The sequence below is a fragment of the Delphinus delphis genome, chromosome 1 (genome assembly GCF_949987515.2).
Source record: "Delphinus delphis chromosome 1, mDelDel1.2, whole genome shotgun sequence".
In the NCBI taxonomy this organism is placed as follows: Eukaryota; Metazoa; Chordata; class Mammalia; order Artiodactyla; family Delphinidae; genus Delphinus; species Delphinus delphis.
In genome coordinates, this window is record NC_082683.1 from 108335005 (window position 1) to 108348017 (window position 13013).

The 13013-nt window shown below is 41.6% G+C and overlaps 1 protein-coding gene across 3 annotated transcripts in view; it reads left to right on the top strand.

Annotated features, from left to right (window-relative positions):
• PIP5K1A (phosphatidylinositol-4-phosphate 5-kinase type 1 alpha) overlaps window positions 1-13013 on the top strand; it is a 45477-nt gene that overhangs the window by 17515 nt on the left and 14949 nt on the right. For all 3 annotated transcript variants that reach the window (XM_060029648.2, XM_060029656.2, XM_069541346.1), the window contains exons 3-6: window positions 1028-1108; window positions 4897-5027; window positions 5463-5580; window positions 5757-5909. In XM_060029648.2, coding sequence (XP_059885631.1) covers window positions 1028-1108; window positions 4897-5027; window positions 5463-5580; window positions 5757-5909 — 483 coding nt within the window. The remainder of the gene's footprint in view (window positions 1-1027; window positions 1109-4896; window positions 5028-5462; window positions 5581-5756; window positions 5910-13013) is intronic.

Here is a 13013-nt window from a genome sequence, read left to right on the forward strand (position 1 = left end):
TCTCTTTTGTGCAGAGTATCTTGTATTTGCTTAATTTTCTTCCCACAGAGTATTTCCCATTCCTCTTTTTACTTCTTGCATCTCTCCTGGGTTTTGTGACGGGACCTCAGAGTGCAGACCATTTTGGCATAGGATTTTAGGCTTTTTTCTCAGAACATCTTCCAAGATCTGTCAGGTTATATACTGAGGGTTTTCTGGCACTAAGGGTCTTAGCAAGAAGAGTAGAACTTAAATATCAGGCCCTAAGATGGTAACATGCTATTTTCAGTAGTCTTTTTGCCTTCTGGCTTGTTAACTTGAGTATCGACATCATGAAGAATACCTTCATGTCTGTTGTGCTGGCATCTTGGCTGTGGAGAATAGCCTTCTAGCCTCTGCTCCACTGGTTTTACTTCTTCCTTTTTTCAGAGGCTGTGATGTATGTGAATAGAAAACAAAGCCATACCACGTTCTCAGGAATCTCTTTGAGGCACTGAGGCCCTTTTCTTAGAGGACTCATCTTATTGCCACAGCCTCTTAATACTTGGGCTCGCAGTACTTGCATTTGCCAGTGGCTAGATCATTTCTGCTGGTGAATTCAGTTTGAGCAAATAGTGTTCAGGTTGGGTTGAATATTAGAGGGGTAGTAGTTTCTGAAAGAAAGCTGGGTCTGTGGAGCTCTACTTCTCTCTTGCTTTTGTAAACTGAGGGTCTTTCCTTTTTTCTGGGGCTGCTATTGCTTACTTCCCCTGTTTCTCCTTTTCTTTAATGATAATCATTTTAATTTTCCATGTCATCTTTCTGAGAACCAAAGGTGAAATATATGTCATTTGGAGTTTTCTTTGTGTTCTTTTAGTCAGTTTAGTTCTTTGGGGAGCAACACTATAGCTGTGTGTTTGCATGGGAGGGATCTTCTAAAGATTTTATAAAACGTTCTTAACCTAAAAAGGGTGTGTTGCATGTTTTGTTTTTTTTGATTTACCATCGTGGTAGCTGTTTGGTGTGTTACATGGGAATCATGTACTAATCTTGACTCTTCTTATTCTAGGTGCCTTATGCCTCTAGCATGCCCATGAAGAAAATAGGCCACCGAGGTGTTGATTCCTCAGGAGAGACAACATATAAAAAGGTGTGTCTGGGTGAAACCCATTCATCTTACTCCAGGAAGGGATAGTTCTGTCTCCTTGATATTATTCTCCACATTCCATCCCATTTCTTGATACGCTAAACCTTTGCACAATAGCCATCATGCAACTTGAACTTTTTTATTTTTTATAAATTTAATTATTTTATTTTTATTTATTTTTGGCTGCGTTGGGTCTTCGTTGCTGTGCGCGGGCTTTCCCTAGTTGCGGCGAGCGGGGGCCACTCTTCCGCTGCGGCGCGTGGGCCTCTCACTGCGGTGGCCTCTCCTGCTGTGGAGCATGGGCTCCAGGCGCATGGGCCCCAGCAGTTGTGGTGCGCGGCTCAGTAGCTGTAGCTCGCGGCTCCAGAGCGCAGGCTTGGTAGCTGTGGCACATGGGCACAGTTGCTCTGTGGCATGTGGGATCCTTCCGGACCAGGGCTCGAACCCGTGTCCCCTGCATTGGCAGGTGGATTCCCAACCACTGTGCCACCAGGGAAGCCCCGCAACTTGAACTTTAGAATTTACTTCACAAAGGGTAAATTATTTCCCGTCTGTATATATGGGTTTTGTTTTGTTTTATAAATTTATTTATTTTATCTTTGACTGCGTTGGCTCTTCGTTGCTGCGCGCGGGCTTTCTCTAGTTGTGGCGAGTGGGAGCTACTCTTCGTAGGCTTCTTATTGCGGTGGTTTCTCTAGTTGCGGAACACGGGCTTTAGACGCGCGGGCTTCAGTAGTTGTGGCGCACAGGCTCAGTAGTTGTGGCTCATGGGCTCTAGAGCACAGGCTCAGTAGTTGTGGCGCACGGGCTTAGTTGCTCGGCAGCATGTGGGATCTTCCCGGACCAGGGCTCGAACCCGTGTCCCCTGCATTGGCAGGCGGATTCTTAACCACTGTGCCACCAGGGAAGCCCTGTATATGTGTTTTTCGTTTTGTTTGGTTTTGTTTCTGGCTGTGTTGGGTCTTTGTTGCTGCTCACCAGCTTTCTCTAGTTGCAGCGAGCAGGGGGCTACTCTTCGTTGCGGTGCATGGACTTCTCATTGTGGTGGCTTCTCTTGTTGCGGAGCATGGGCTCTAGGCGCACAGGCTTCAGTAGTTGTGGCACGTGGGCTCAGTAGTTGTGGCACACAGGCTTAGTTGCTCTGTGGCATGTGGGATCTTCCTGGACCAGGGATGGAACCCGTGTACCCTGCATTGGCAGGCGGATTCTTAACCACTGTGCCACCAAGGAAGTCCCCATATATGTGTTTAAATGAGAATGTTCTTAATGAACAAATCTGGTGTTGGATGCTTTTTCACTGAGCTGAAGAAATTGTGTTTCCCTGTTAGATATAAACATGTAATAAGCCCCCAAGGCCATTCTTACCTAGCTTTAGGGAACCATGTCTCTTGTGCTGGATGTACATAAAGTGAAGGCTGGATCCCATTCAGCTTGGTGATACAGAGATAGACAGCAGGTCAAGAATTTTTCTTTGTGTGTGTGTATGTTTTGTTTTATTTTGTTTTTTGTCTGTGCTGGGTCTTAGTTGTGGCACACAGCGTCTTCATTGCGGCATGCGGGATCTTTAGTTGCAGCATGTGGGTTTCTTAGTTGCGGCATACGGACTCTTAGTTGTGGCATGTGGACTCTTAATTGTGACATGCGGGCTCTTAGTTGTGGCGTGCAGGCTCTTAGTTGTGGCATGTGGACTCTCAGTTGTGGCATGCATGCAGGATCTAGTTCCCCGCCCAGGGATCGAACCTGGGCCCCCTGCATTGGGAGCATGGAATCTTACCCACTGGACCACCAGGGAAGTCCATGGGTTTTGTTTTTTTAAGATTGTAGTTTCATTTGGTGAATAGGGCCTAGAATACCTGATTTTGAGCTAGAGATATCAAATGGATTGGAAAGATAGTAGTAATAACCAAGAAGAGAAAATTGAACTGGTGAAGGGAAAACAGGAGAGAAGCATCCTGGAGTGACCCAATTCCCCAGTTCTGGACTAATTGGAGATGCTTAGGTTTCCTGGGGTACAGTGTTCAACCTCCTATTTGGCATCTATACCTTGTCTGGCCCATGTAAATTTTTCTTGTGTTTGTTCTCTGTCTTTATTGCATTGTCCGAAGTGATAGAGGTGGACTGACTCATTCTCAGTCAGGGACCTGACTCTCCCTGGGAATGGACTCTGAGGCCCATGTCAATTAAACACACTTATTGAGCTCTTTTTATGTGCTGAACACTGAGACAAAAAGATGAGTTTCTAGTCTAATTGGAGAGGCAAGCACTTAAAAAATTTGTTATAATTTTATTTATTTTTTTTAAATATTCTTATTTAAAAATTTTTTTTTAAGTGTTAAATTTTTTTGGCCGCGTTTGGTCTTCGTTGCTGTGCATGGGCTTTCTCTAGCTGTGGCAAGCAGGGGCTACTCTTCGTTGCAGTATGCAGGCTTCTCACTGCGGTGGCTCCTCTTGTTGCAGAGCACAGGCTCGAGGCGTGTGGGCTTCAGTAGTTGTGGTGCGTGGGCTCAGTAGTTGTGGTGCATGGGCTTAGTTGCTTCGTGGCATGTGAGATCTTCTTGGACCAGGGCTCAAACCCGTGTCCCCTGCATTGGCAGGTGGATTCTCAACCAGTGTGCCACCAGGGAAATCCCTATTCTTATTTTTAAAAATATTTATTTGGCTGCATTGGGTGTTAGCTGTGGCACATGGTATCTTTCGTTGTGGTGTGCAGGCGCTTCGTTGTGGCTCACGGGCTTCTCTCTAATTGTGGCACGTGGGCTTCAGAGCGCATGGGCTTAGTTGCCCCATGGCATGTGGGATCTTAGTTCCACAACCAGGGGTCGAACCCGCATCCCCTGCACTGGGAGGTGGATTCTTAACCACTGGACCACCAGGGAAGTCCCTAGTTATAATTTTAATGCCCAACGAGGACTAGGTAGAATATTGATACAAGTAATATTTGGTGAGGGTTGGGGGGATAAGGGAAATCACTTAGAACAAAACTGTCCAATAGAACTTTCTACAGTGATTGAAATGTGCTATATCTGTGTTATCCAGTGTGGTACCCACTAATCATACCTGAATGTGGCTAGTAAGACTGAAGAAATGATTTTTAAATTAAATTAACTTTAACTTAAAATTAAATAGCCGAGTGTAGCTAGTAGCTACTATATTGGACAGCACAGAACTAAATAATACGACATTTTCCCATGACATTGAAATCCTGGATTGTAAGAGTGGGGCTCTTATGTTTGTGTTTTGACCACAGTATGATAATTTTAAATCTAAATAGTTCTCTCAGAAATAATTTGAATCTTTCAGGCTTTCTTCTTCAGTCAGGAGCTTTTTTTGCCACTCAGTTGTCCTTGGAACGCCAGTCAGCCCTTGCCTTAGAGAACTGAACTTCAGTAGCTAGGCAGTGAATCAGAGTATCAGTTAATTTTAGTTACATTCTGTATCAGATGAATAAAATGTTTGGAGGACTCCATATACTCTGGGGGCAGGAACCTTTGGAGTGAGACCTAGGATTGTTCTCTCAGTACAACGTATCTTCCAGATATAGATGTGAATAGGAGGGAACACCTTGTTTAGAGAGTCCCCACTTTGCTATTCTGTATCTTCATGCTCTTCCAATCTTTGCAGGCTTAACTGCCATGTAGAGTGTGGGGATGGGGAAACTGGATTGCCCCAGTTTAGTCTGAACTACTAGATAGGCATTTGCTCTCCCGTGTTCCTTCTGGTTCTTCTGAGTTTTTATTGCTATGATCAGATTTAATACTAGAAACTTTCCTCTTGTTTCTCTTGTTTCTTAGACAACCTCGTCAGCTTTAAAAGGTGCCATCCAGTTAGGCATTACTCACACTGTGGGGAGCCTGAGTACCAAACCAGAGCGGGATGTCCTCATGCAAGACTTCTATGTGGTGGAGAGTATCTTCTTCCCGAGGTACAGAGGTTAATGTGCAGGGGAATGTCCTAGAAAATGTGGCTTTTTTATATCATCATCAGGGCATTTTAGGGTTCATGTCTAATTTAGGCATGCATCCAATCCTTAACCTGATTTTAATCAGGGTGATATGGGGACTGGAGAATTTGAAGAGCACATGCTCTCCTTTGGATGTTTCCATGAGCCTCCGGCCTGTGGACTGAGCCCTAAAAAACAATTTAGTGCATTGGGAGGAGGTAATATGATTCCCTGTGCCCATGTCTTAATCCCCGTGTTGTGCCTTGTCCCATTATGTAACTGACTCATCCAGTCCCTTTGGTTCTCTCAGGAGGGATGTGTTGACCTGGCTTTGGGTGACTGAGTGTCTTTCCAGGGTGTGGACTCCCTAAATTACAGGAACTGGTAAGTTATGGCTTCTTCTGTTCAACCCCACAGTGAAGGGAGCAACCTGACTCCTGCTCATCACTACAATGACTTTCGGTTCAAGACCTATGCACCTGTTGCCTTCCGCTACTTTCGGGAGTTATTTGGTATCCGCCCTGATGATTACTTGGTAAGCTTCCAGATTTCAGGACCCTGGGACTCCAGTATCAGAGGGATACTTCCAAAGGAAGACCCTCTCTCCACACTCTTGCTCTAGTTTTTCTTTAGAATTGCATCTGTAGTTGATTTCTGGTTGGGCATGCCCTTGTATCTCTGAACCTCTTGCTCTCTTTTCTCTGGGCCCAGTACTCCCTCTGCAATGAGCCACTGATTGAACTCTGCAACTCTGGAGCTAGTGGTTCCCTCTTCTATGTGTCCAGCGATGATGAATTCATCATTAAAACAGTCCAGCACAAAGAGGCGGAGTTTCTGCAGAAGCTGCTTCCAGGATACTACATGGTAAGAGGACCAGGAGCACTGGCTGCCTGAGCTGCCCACTCCACTCCACTGGGGAGGCTGCCATCAGGGGGACAAAACAATGTCAGCCCTTCTGTCGTAGGAATGTAGTTCATCTTTGTGCTTTTCCCATCTCTTTTGTCTCTCTATGGCTAAAGGAGGTTTTGTTTATCTGTCCTATTTTAAGTGTTTTTAGCTTAGACCCTGCTACCCAACGACAAGATTCAATGATGATTTAAAAAAAATTTTTTTTTATTGGAGTATAGTTGATTTACAGTGTTTCGTTTCTGCTGTACAGGAAGCAAAGTGAGTCAGTTATACATGCACATATATCCACTTTTTTTAGATTCTATTCCCATATTACAGAGTATTGAATAGAGTTCCCTGTGCTATTCAGTAGGTTCTTATTAATTATCCGTTCTGTGTATAGTACTGTGTGTATGTCAATCCCAGTCTCCCAGTTTACCCCCTGCCTTTTCCCCCCAGTAACCACAAGTTTGTTTTCTACATCAGTGACTCAACTTCTGTTTTGTAAATAGGTTCATGTGTACCATTTTTAAAATTCCACATATAAGTGATAATATATGATATTTATTTTTCGCTTTCTGACTTACTTTCACTCAGTATGACAATCTCTAGGTCCATCCATGTCGCTGCAAATGGCATTATTTCATTCCTTTTTATGGCTGAGTAATATTCCATTGTATATATGTACCACATCTTTATCCATTCCTCTGTTGATGGACATTTAGGTTGCTTCCATGTCCTGGCTGTTGTGAATAGGGCTGCAAAGAACACTGAACAGGAGTGGAATCGCTGGATCATATGGTAGCTCTAGTTTTAGTTTTTTAAGGCATCTCCATGCTATTCTCCATAGTGGCTGTACATTCCCACCAACAGTGTAGGAGGGTTCCCTTTTCTTCACACCCTCTCCAGCATTTATTGTTTTTAGATTTTTTTTTTTTTTGCGGTACTTGGGCCTCTCACTGTTGTGGCCTCTCCCGATGCGGAGCACAGGCTCCGGATGCGCAGACTCAGCAGCCATGGCTCATGGGCCCAGCCGCTCCATGGCATGTGGGATCTTCGTGGACCGGGGCACGAACCTGTGTCCCCTGCATCGGCAGGCGGACTCGCAACCACTGCGCCACCAGGGAAGCCCGTTTGTAGATTTTTTGATGATGGCCATTCTGACCAGTGTGAGGTGATACCTCATTGTAGTTTTGATTTGCATTTCTCTAATAATTAGTGATGTTGAGCATCTTTTCATGTGCTTTTTGGCCATCTGTATATCTTCTTTGGAGAAATGTCTATTTATATCTTCTACCTTTATTTTTTTTTTACATCTTTATTGGAGTATAATTGCTTTACAATGGTGTGCTAGTTTCTGCTTTATAACAAAGTGAATCAGTTATACATATACATATGTTCCCATATCTCTTCCCTCTTGCGTCTCCCTCCCTCCCACCTTCCCTATCCCACCCCTCTAGGTGGTCACAAAGCACTGAGCTGATCTCCCTGTGCTATGCGGCTGCTTCCCACTAGCTATCTACCTTACGTTTGGTAGTGTATATATGTCCATGCCTCTCTCTTGCTTTGTCACAGCTTACCCTTCCCCCTCCCCATATCCTCAAGTCCATTCTCTAGTAGGTCTGTGTCTTTATTCCTGTCTTACCCTTAGGTTCTTCGTGACATTTTTTTTTCTTAAATTCCATATATATGTGTTAGCATACGGTATTTGTCTTTCTCTTTCTGACTTACTTCACTCTGTATGACAGACTCTAGGTCCATCCACCTCATTACAAATAGCTCAATTTCGTTTCTTTTTATGACTGAGTAATATTCCATTGTATATATGTGCCACATCTTCTTTAATATTCATCTGTCGATGGACACTTCGGTAATTTCCATGTCCTGGCTATTGTAAATAGAGCTGCAATGAACATTTTGGTACATGACTCTTTTTGAATTATGGTTTTCTCAGGGTATATGCCCAGTAGTGGGATTGCTGGGTCGTATGGTAGTTCTATTTGTAGTTTTTTAAGGAACCTCCATACTGTTCTCCATAGTGGCTGTATCAATTAACATTCCCACCAGCAGTGCAAGAGTGTTCCCTTTTCTCCACACCCTCTCCAGCACTTATTGTTTCTAGATTTTTTGATGATGGCCATTCTGACCGGTGTGTGATGATATCTCATTGTAGTTTTGATTTGCATTTCTCTAATGATTAATGCTGTTGAGCATTCTTTCATGTGTTTGTTGGCAGTCTGTATATCTTCTTTGGAGAAATGTCTATTTAGGTCTTCTGCCCATTTTTGGATTGGGTTAGTTGTTTTTTTGTTATTGAGCTGCATGAACTGCTTATAAATTTTGGAGATTAATCCTTTGTCAGTTGCTTCATTTGCAAATATTTTCTCCCATTCTGAGGGTTGTCTTTTGGTCTTGTTTATGGTTTCTTTTGCTGTGCAAAAACTTTGAAGTTTCATTAGGTCCCATTTGTTTATTTTTGTTTTTATTTCCATTTCTCTAGGAGGTGGGTCAAAAAGGATCTTGCTGTGATTTATGTCATAGAGTGTTCTGCCTATGTTTTCCTCTAAGAGTTTGATAGTCTGGCCTTACATTTAGGGCTTTAATCCATTTTGAGCTTATTTTTGTGTATGGTGTTAGAGAGTGATCTAATCTCATACTTTTACATGTACCTGTCCAGTTTTCCCAGCACCACTTATTGAAGAGGCTGTCTTTGCTCCACTGTACATTCCTGCCTCTTTTATCAAAGATAAGGTAACCATATGTGCGTGGGTTTATCTCTGGGCTTTCTATCCTGTTCCATTGATCTATCTTTCTGTTTTTGTGCCAGTACCATACTGTCTTGATTACTGTAGCTTTGTAGTATAGTCTGAAGTCAGGGAGCCTGATTCCTCCAGCTCCGTTTTTCTTTCTCAAGATTGCTTTGGCTATTCGGGATATTTTGTGTTTCCATACAAATTGTGAAATTTTTTGTTCTAGTTCTGTGAAAAATGCCAGTGGTAGTTTGATAGGGATTGCATTGAATCTGTAGATTGCTTTGGGTAGTAGAGTCATTTTCACAATGTTGATTCTTCCAATCCAAGAACATGGTATATCTCTCCATCTATTTGTATCATCTTTAATTTCTTTCATTGGTGTCTTATAGTTTTCTGCATACAGGTCTTTTGTCTGCTTAGGTAGGTTTCTTCCTAGATATTTTATTGTTTTTGTTGTAATGGTAAATGGGAGTGTTTTCTTGATTTCACTTTCAGATTTTTCATCCTTAGTGTATAGGAATGCCAGAGATTTCTGTGCATTAATTTTGTATCCTGCTACTTTACCAAATTCATTGATTAGCTCTAGTAGTTTTCTGGTAGCATCTTTAGGATTCTCCTTGTATAGTATCATGTCATCTGCAAACAGTGACAGCTTTACTTCTTCTTTTCCGACTTGGATTCCTTTTATTTCCTTTTCTTCTCTGATTGCTGTGGCTAAAACTTTCAAAACTATGTTGAATAAGAGTGGTGAGAGTGGGCAACCTTGTCTTGTTCCTGATCTTAGTGGAAATGCTTTCAGTTTTTCACCATTGAGGACAATGTTGGCTGTGGATTTGTCATATATGGCCTTTATTATGTTGAGGAAAGTTCCCTCTATGCCAACTTCTGCAGGGTTTATATCATAAATGGGTGTTGAATTTTGTCGAAAGCTTTCTCTGCATCTATTGAGATGATCATATGGTTTTTCTCCTTCAGTTTGTTAATATGGTTTATCACATTGATTTGCGTATATTAAAGAATCCTTGCATTCCTGGAATAAACCCCACTTGATCATGGTGTATGATCCTTTTAATGTGCTGTTGGATTCTGTTTGCTAGTATTTTGTTGAGGATTTTTGCATCTATGTTCATCAGTGATATTGGCCTGTAGTTTTCTTTCTTTGTGACATCCTTGTGTGGTTTTGGTATCAGGGTGATGGTGGCCTCGCAGAATGAGTTTGGGAGTGTTCCTCCCTCTGTTGTATTTTGGAAGAGTTTGAGAAGGATAGGTGTTAGCTCTTCTCTAAATGTTTGATAGACTTTGCCTGTGAAGCCATCTGGTCGTGGGCTTTTGTTTGTTGGAAGATTTTTAATCACAGTTTCAATTTCAGTGCTTGTGATTGGACTGTTCATATTTTCTATTTCTTCCTGATTCAGTCTTGGCAGGTTGTACATTTCTAAGAATTTGTCCATTTCTTCCAGGTTGTCCATTTTATTGGCATAGAGTTGCTTGTAGTAATCTCTCATGATCTTTTGTATTTCTGCAGTGTCAGTTGTTAACTTCTCCGTTTTTATTTCTAATTCTATTGATTTGAGTCTTCTCCCTTTTTTTTCTTGATGAGTCTGGCTAATGGTTTATCAATTTTGTTTATCTTCTCAAAGAACCAGGACTTTTAGTTTTATTGATCTTTGCTATCGTTTCCTTCTTTTCTTTTTCATTTATTTCTGATCTGATTTTTATGATTTCTTTCCTTCTGCTAACTTTGGGGTTTTTTTGTTCTTCTTTCTCTAATTGGTTTAGGTGCAAGGTTAGGTTATTTATTCGAGATGTTTCCTGTTTCTTAAGGTAGGATTGTATTGCTATAAACTTCCCTGTTAGAACTGCTTTGGCTGCATCCCATAGATTTTGGGTCATCGTGTCTCCATTGTCATTTGTTTCTAGGTATTTTTTTTATTTCCTCTTTGATTTCTTCACTGATCACTTCGTTATTAAGTAGTGTATTGTTTAGCCTCCATGTGTTTGTATTTTTTACAGGTTTTTTCCTGTAATTGATATCTAGTCTCATAGCATTGTGGTCAGAAAAGATACTTGATACAATTTCAGTTTTCTTAAATTTACCAAGGCTTGATTTGTGACCCAAGATATGATCTATCCTGGAGAATGGTCCATGAGCACTTGAGAAAAATGTATATTCTGTTGTTTTTGGATGGAATGTCCTATAAATATCAATTAAGTCCATCTTGTTTAATGTATCATTTAAAGCTTGTGTTTCCTTATTTATTTTCATTTTGGATGATCTGTCCATTGGTGAAAGTGGGGTGTTAAAAAGTCCCCTACTATGAATGTGTTACTGTCGATTTCCCCTTTTATGGCTGTTAGTATTTGCCTTATGTATTGAGTTGCTCCTATGTTGGGTGCATAAATATTTACAATTGTTATATTTTCTTCTTGGATCGATCCCTTGATCATTATGTAGTGTCCTTCTTTGTCTCTTCTAATAGTCTTTATTTTAAAGTCTATTTTGTCTGATATGAGAATTGCTACTCCAGCTTTCTTTTGGTTTCCATTTGCATGAAATACCTTTTTCCGTCCCCTTACTTTCAGTCTGTATGTGTCTCTAGGTCTGAAGTGGGTCTCTTGTAGACAGCAAATATATGGGTCTTGTTTTTGTATCCATTCAGCTAATCTGTGTCTTTTGGTGGGAGCATTTAGTCCATTTACATTTAAGGTAATTATCGATATGTATGTTCCTATTCCCATTTTCTTAATTGTTTTGGGTTCGTTGTTGTAGGTCTTTTCCTTCTCTTGTGTTTCCTGCCTAGAGAAGTTCCTTTAGCAGTTGTTGTAAAGATGGTTTGGTGGTGCTGAACTCTTTCAGCTTTTGCTTGTCTGTAAAGGTTTTAATTTCTCCATCAAATCTGAATGAGATCCTTGCTGGGTAGAGTAATCTTGGTTGCAGATTTTTCTCCTTCATCACTTTAAATATGTCCTGCCAGTCCCTTCTGGCTTGCAGAGTTTCTGCTGAAAGATCAGCTGTTAACCTTATGGGGATTCCCTTGTGTGTTATTTGTTGTTTTTCCCTTGCTGCTTTTAATATGCTTTCTTTGTATTTAATTTTTGACAGTTTGATTAATATGTGTCTTGGCGTATTTCTCCTTGGATTTATCCTGTATGGGACTCTCTGTGCTTCCTGGACTTGATTAAGTATTTCCTTTCCCATATTAGGGAAGTTTTCAACTATAATCTCTTCAAATATTTTCTCAGTCCCTTTCTTTTTCTCTTCTTCTTCTGGAACCCCTATAATTCGAATGTTTGTGTGTTTAATGTTGTCCCAGAGGTCTCTGAGACTGTCCTCAGTTCTTTTCATTCTTTTTTCTTTATTCTGCTCTGCATTAGTTATTTCCACTATTTTATCTTCCAGGTCACTTACCCGTTCTTCTGCCTCGGTTATTCTGCTATTGATCCCATCTAGAGTATTTTTTATTTCATTTATTGTGTTGTTCATCGTTGTTTGTTTCATCTTTAGTTCTTCTAGGTCCTTGTTAAATGTTTCTTGCATTTTGTCTATTCTATTTCCAAGATTTTGGATCATCTTTACTATCATTCTGAATTCTTTTTCAGGTAGACTGCCTATTTCCTCTTCATTTGTTATGTCTGGTGGGTTTTTATCTTGCTCCTTCATCTGCTATGTGTTTTTCTGTCTTCTCATTTTGCTTATCTTACTGTGTTTGGGGTCTCCTTTTTGCAGGCTGCAGGTTCGTAGTTCCCGTTGTTTTTGGTGTCTGGCCCCACAGTGGCTAAGGTTGTTCAGTGGGTTGTGTAGGCTTCCTGGTGGAGGGGACTAGTGCCTGTGTTCTGGTGGATGAGGCTGGGTCTTGTCTTTCTGGTGGGCAGGTCCACGTTTGGTGGTGTGTTTTGGGGTGTCTGTGGACTTATGATGATTTTAGGCAGTCTCTCTGCTAATGGGTGGGGTTGTGTTCCTGTCTTGCTAGTTGTTTGGCATAGGATGTCCAGCACTGTAGCTTGCTGGTCGTTGAGTAAAGCTGGGTGCTGGCGTTGAGATGGAGGTCTCTGGGAGATTTTCGCCGTTTGATATTATGTGGAGCTGGGAGGTCTCTTGTGGCCCAGTGTCCTGAAGTTGGCTCTCCCACCTCAGAGGCACAGCACTGACTCCTGGCTGCAGCACCAAAAGCCTTTCATCCACACGGCTCAGAATAAAAGGGAGAAAAGTAGAAAGAAAGAATTAGTAGAAGAAGAATGAAAGAGAGAGAGAGAGAGGGAGGGAGGGAGGGAGGAAGGAAGGAGGGAAGGAGGGAAGGAAGGAAAAAAGAAAGAAAGAAGATAAAGT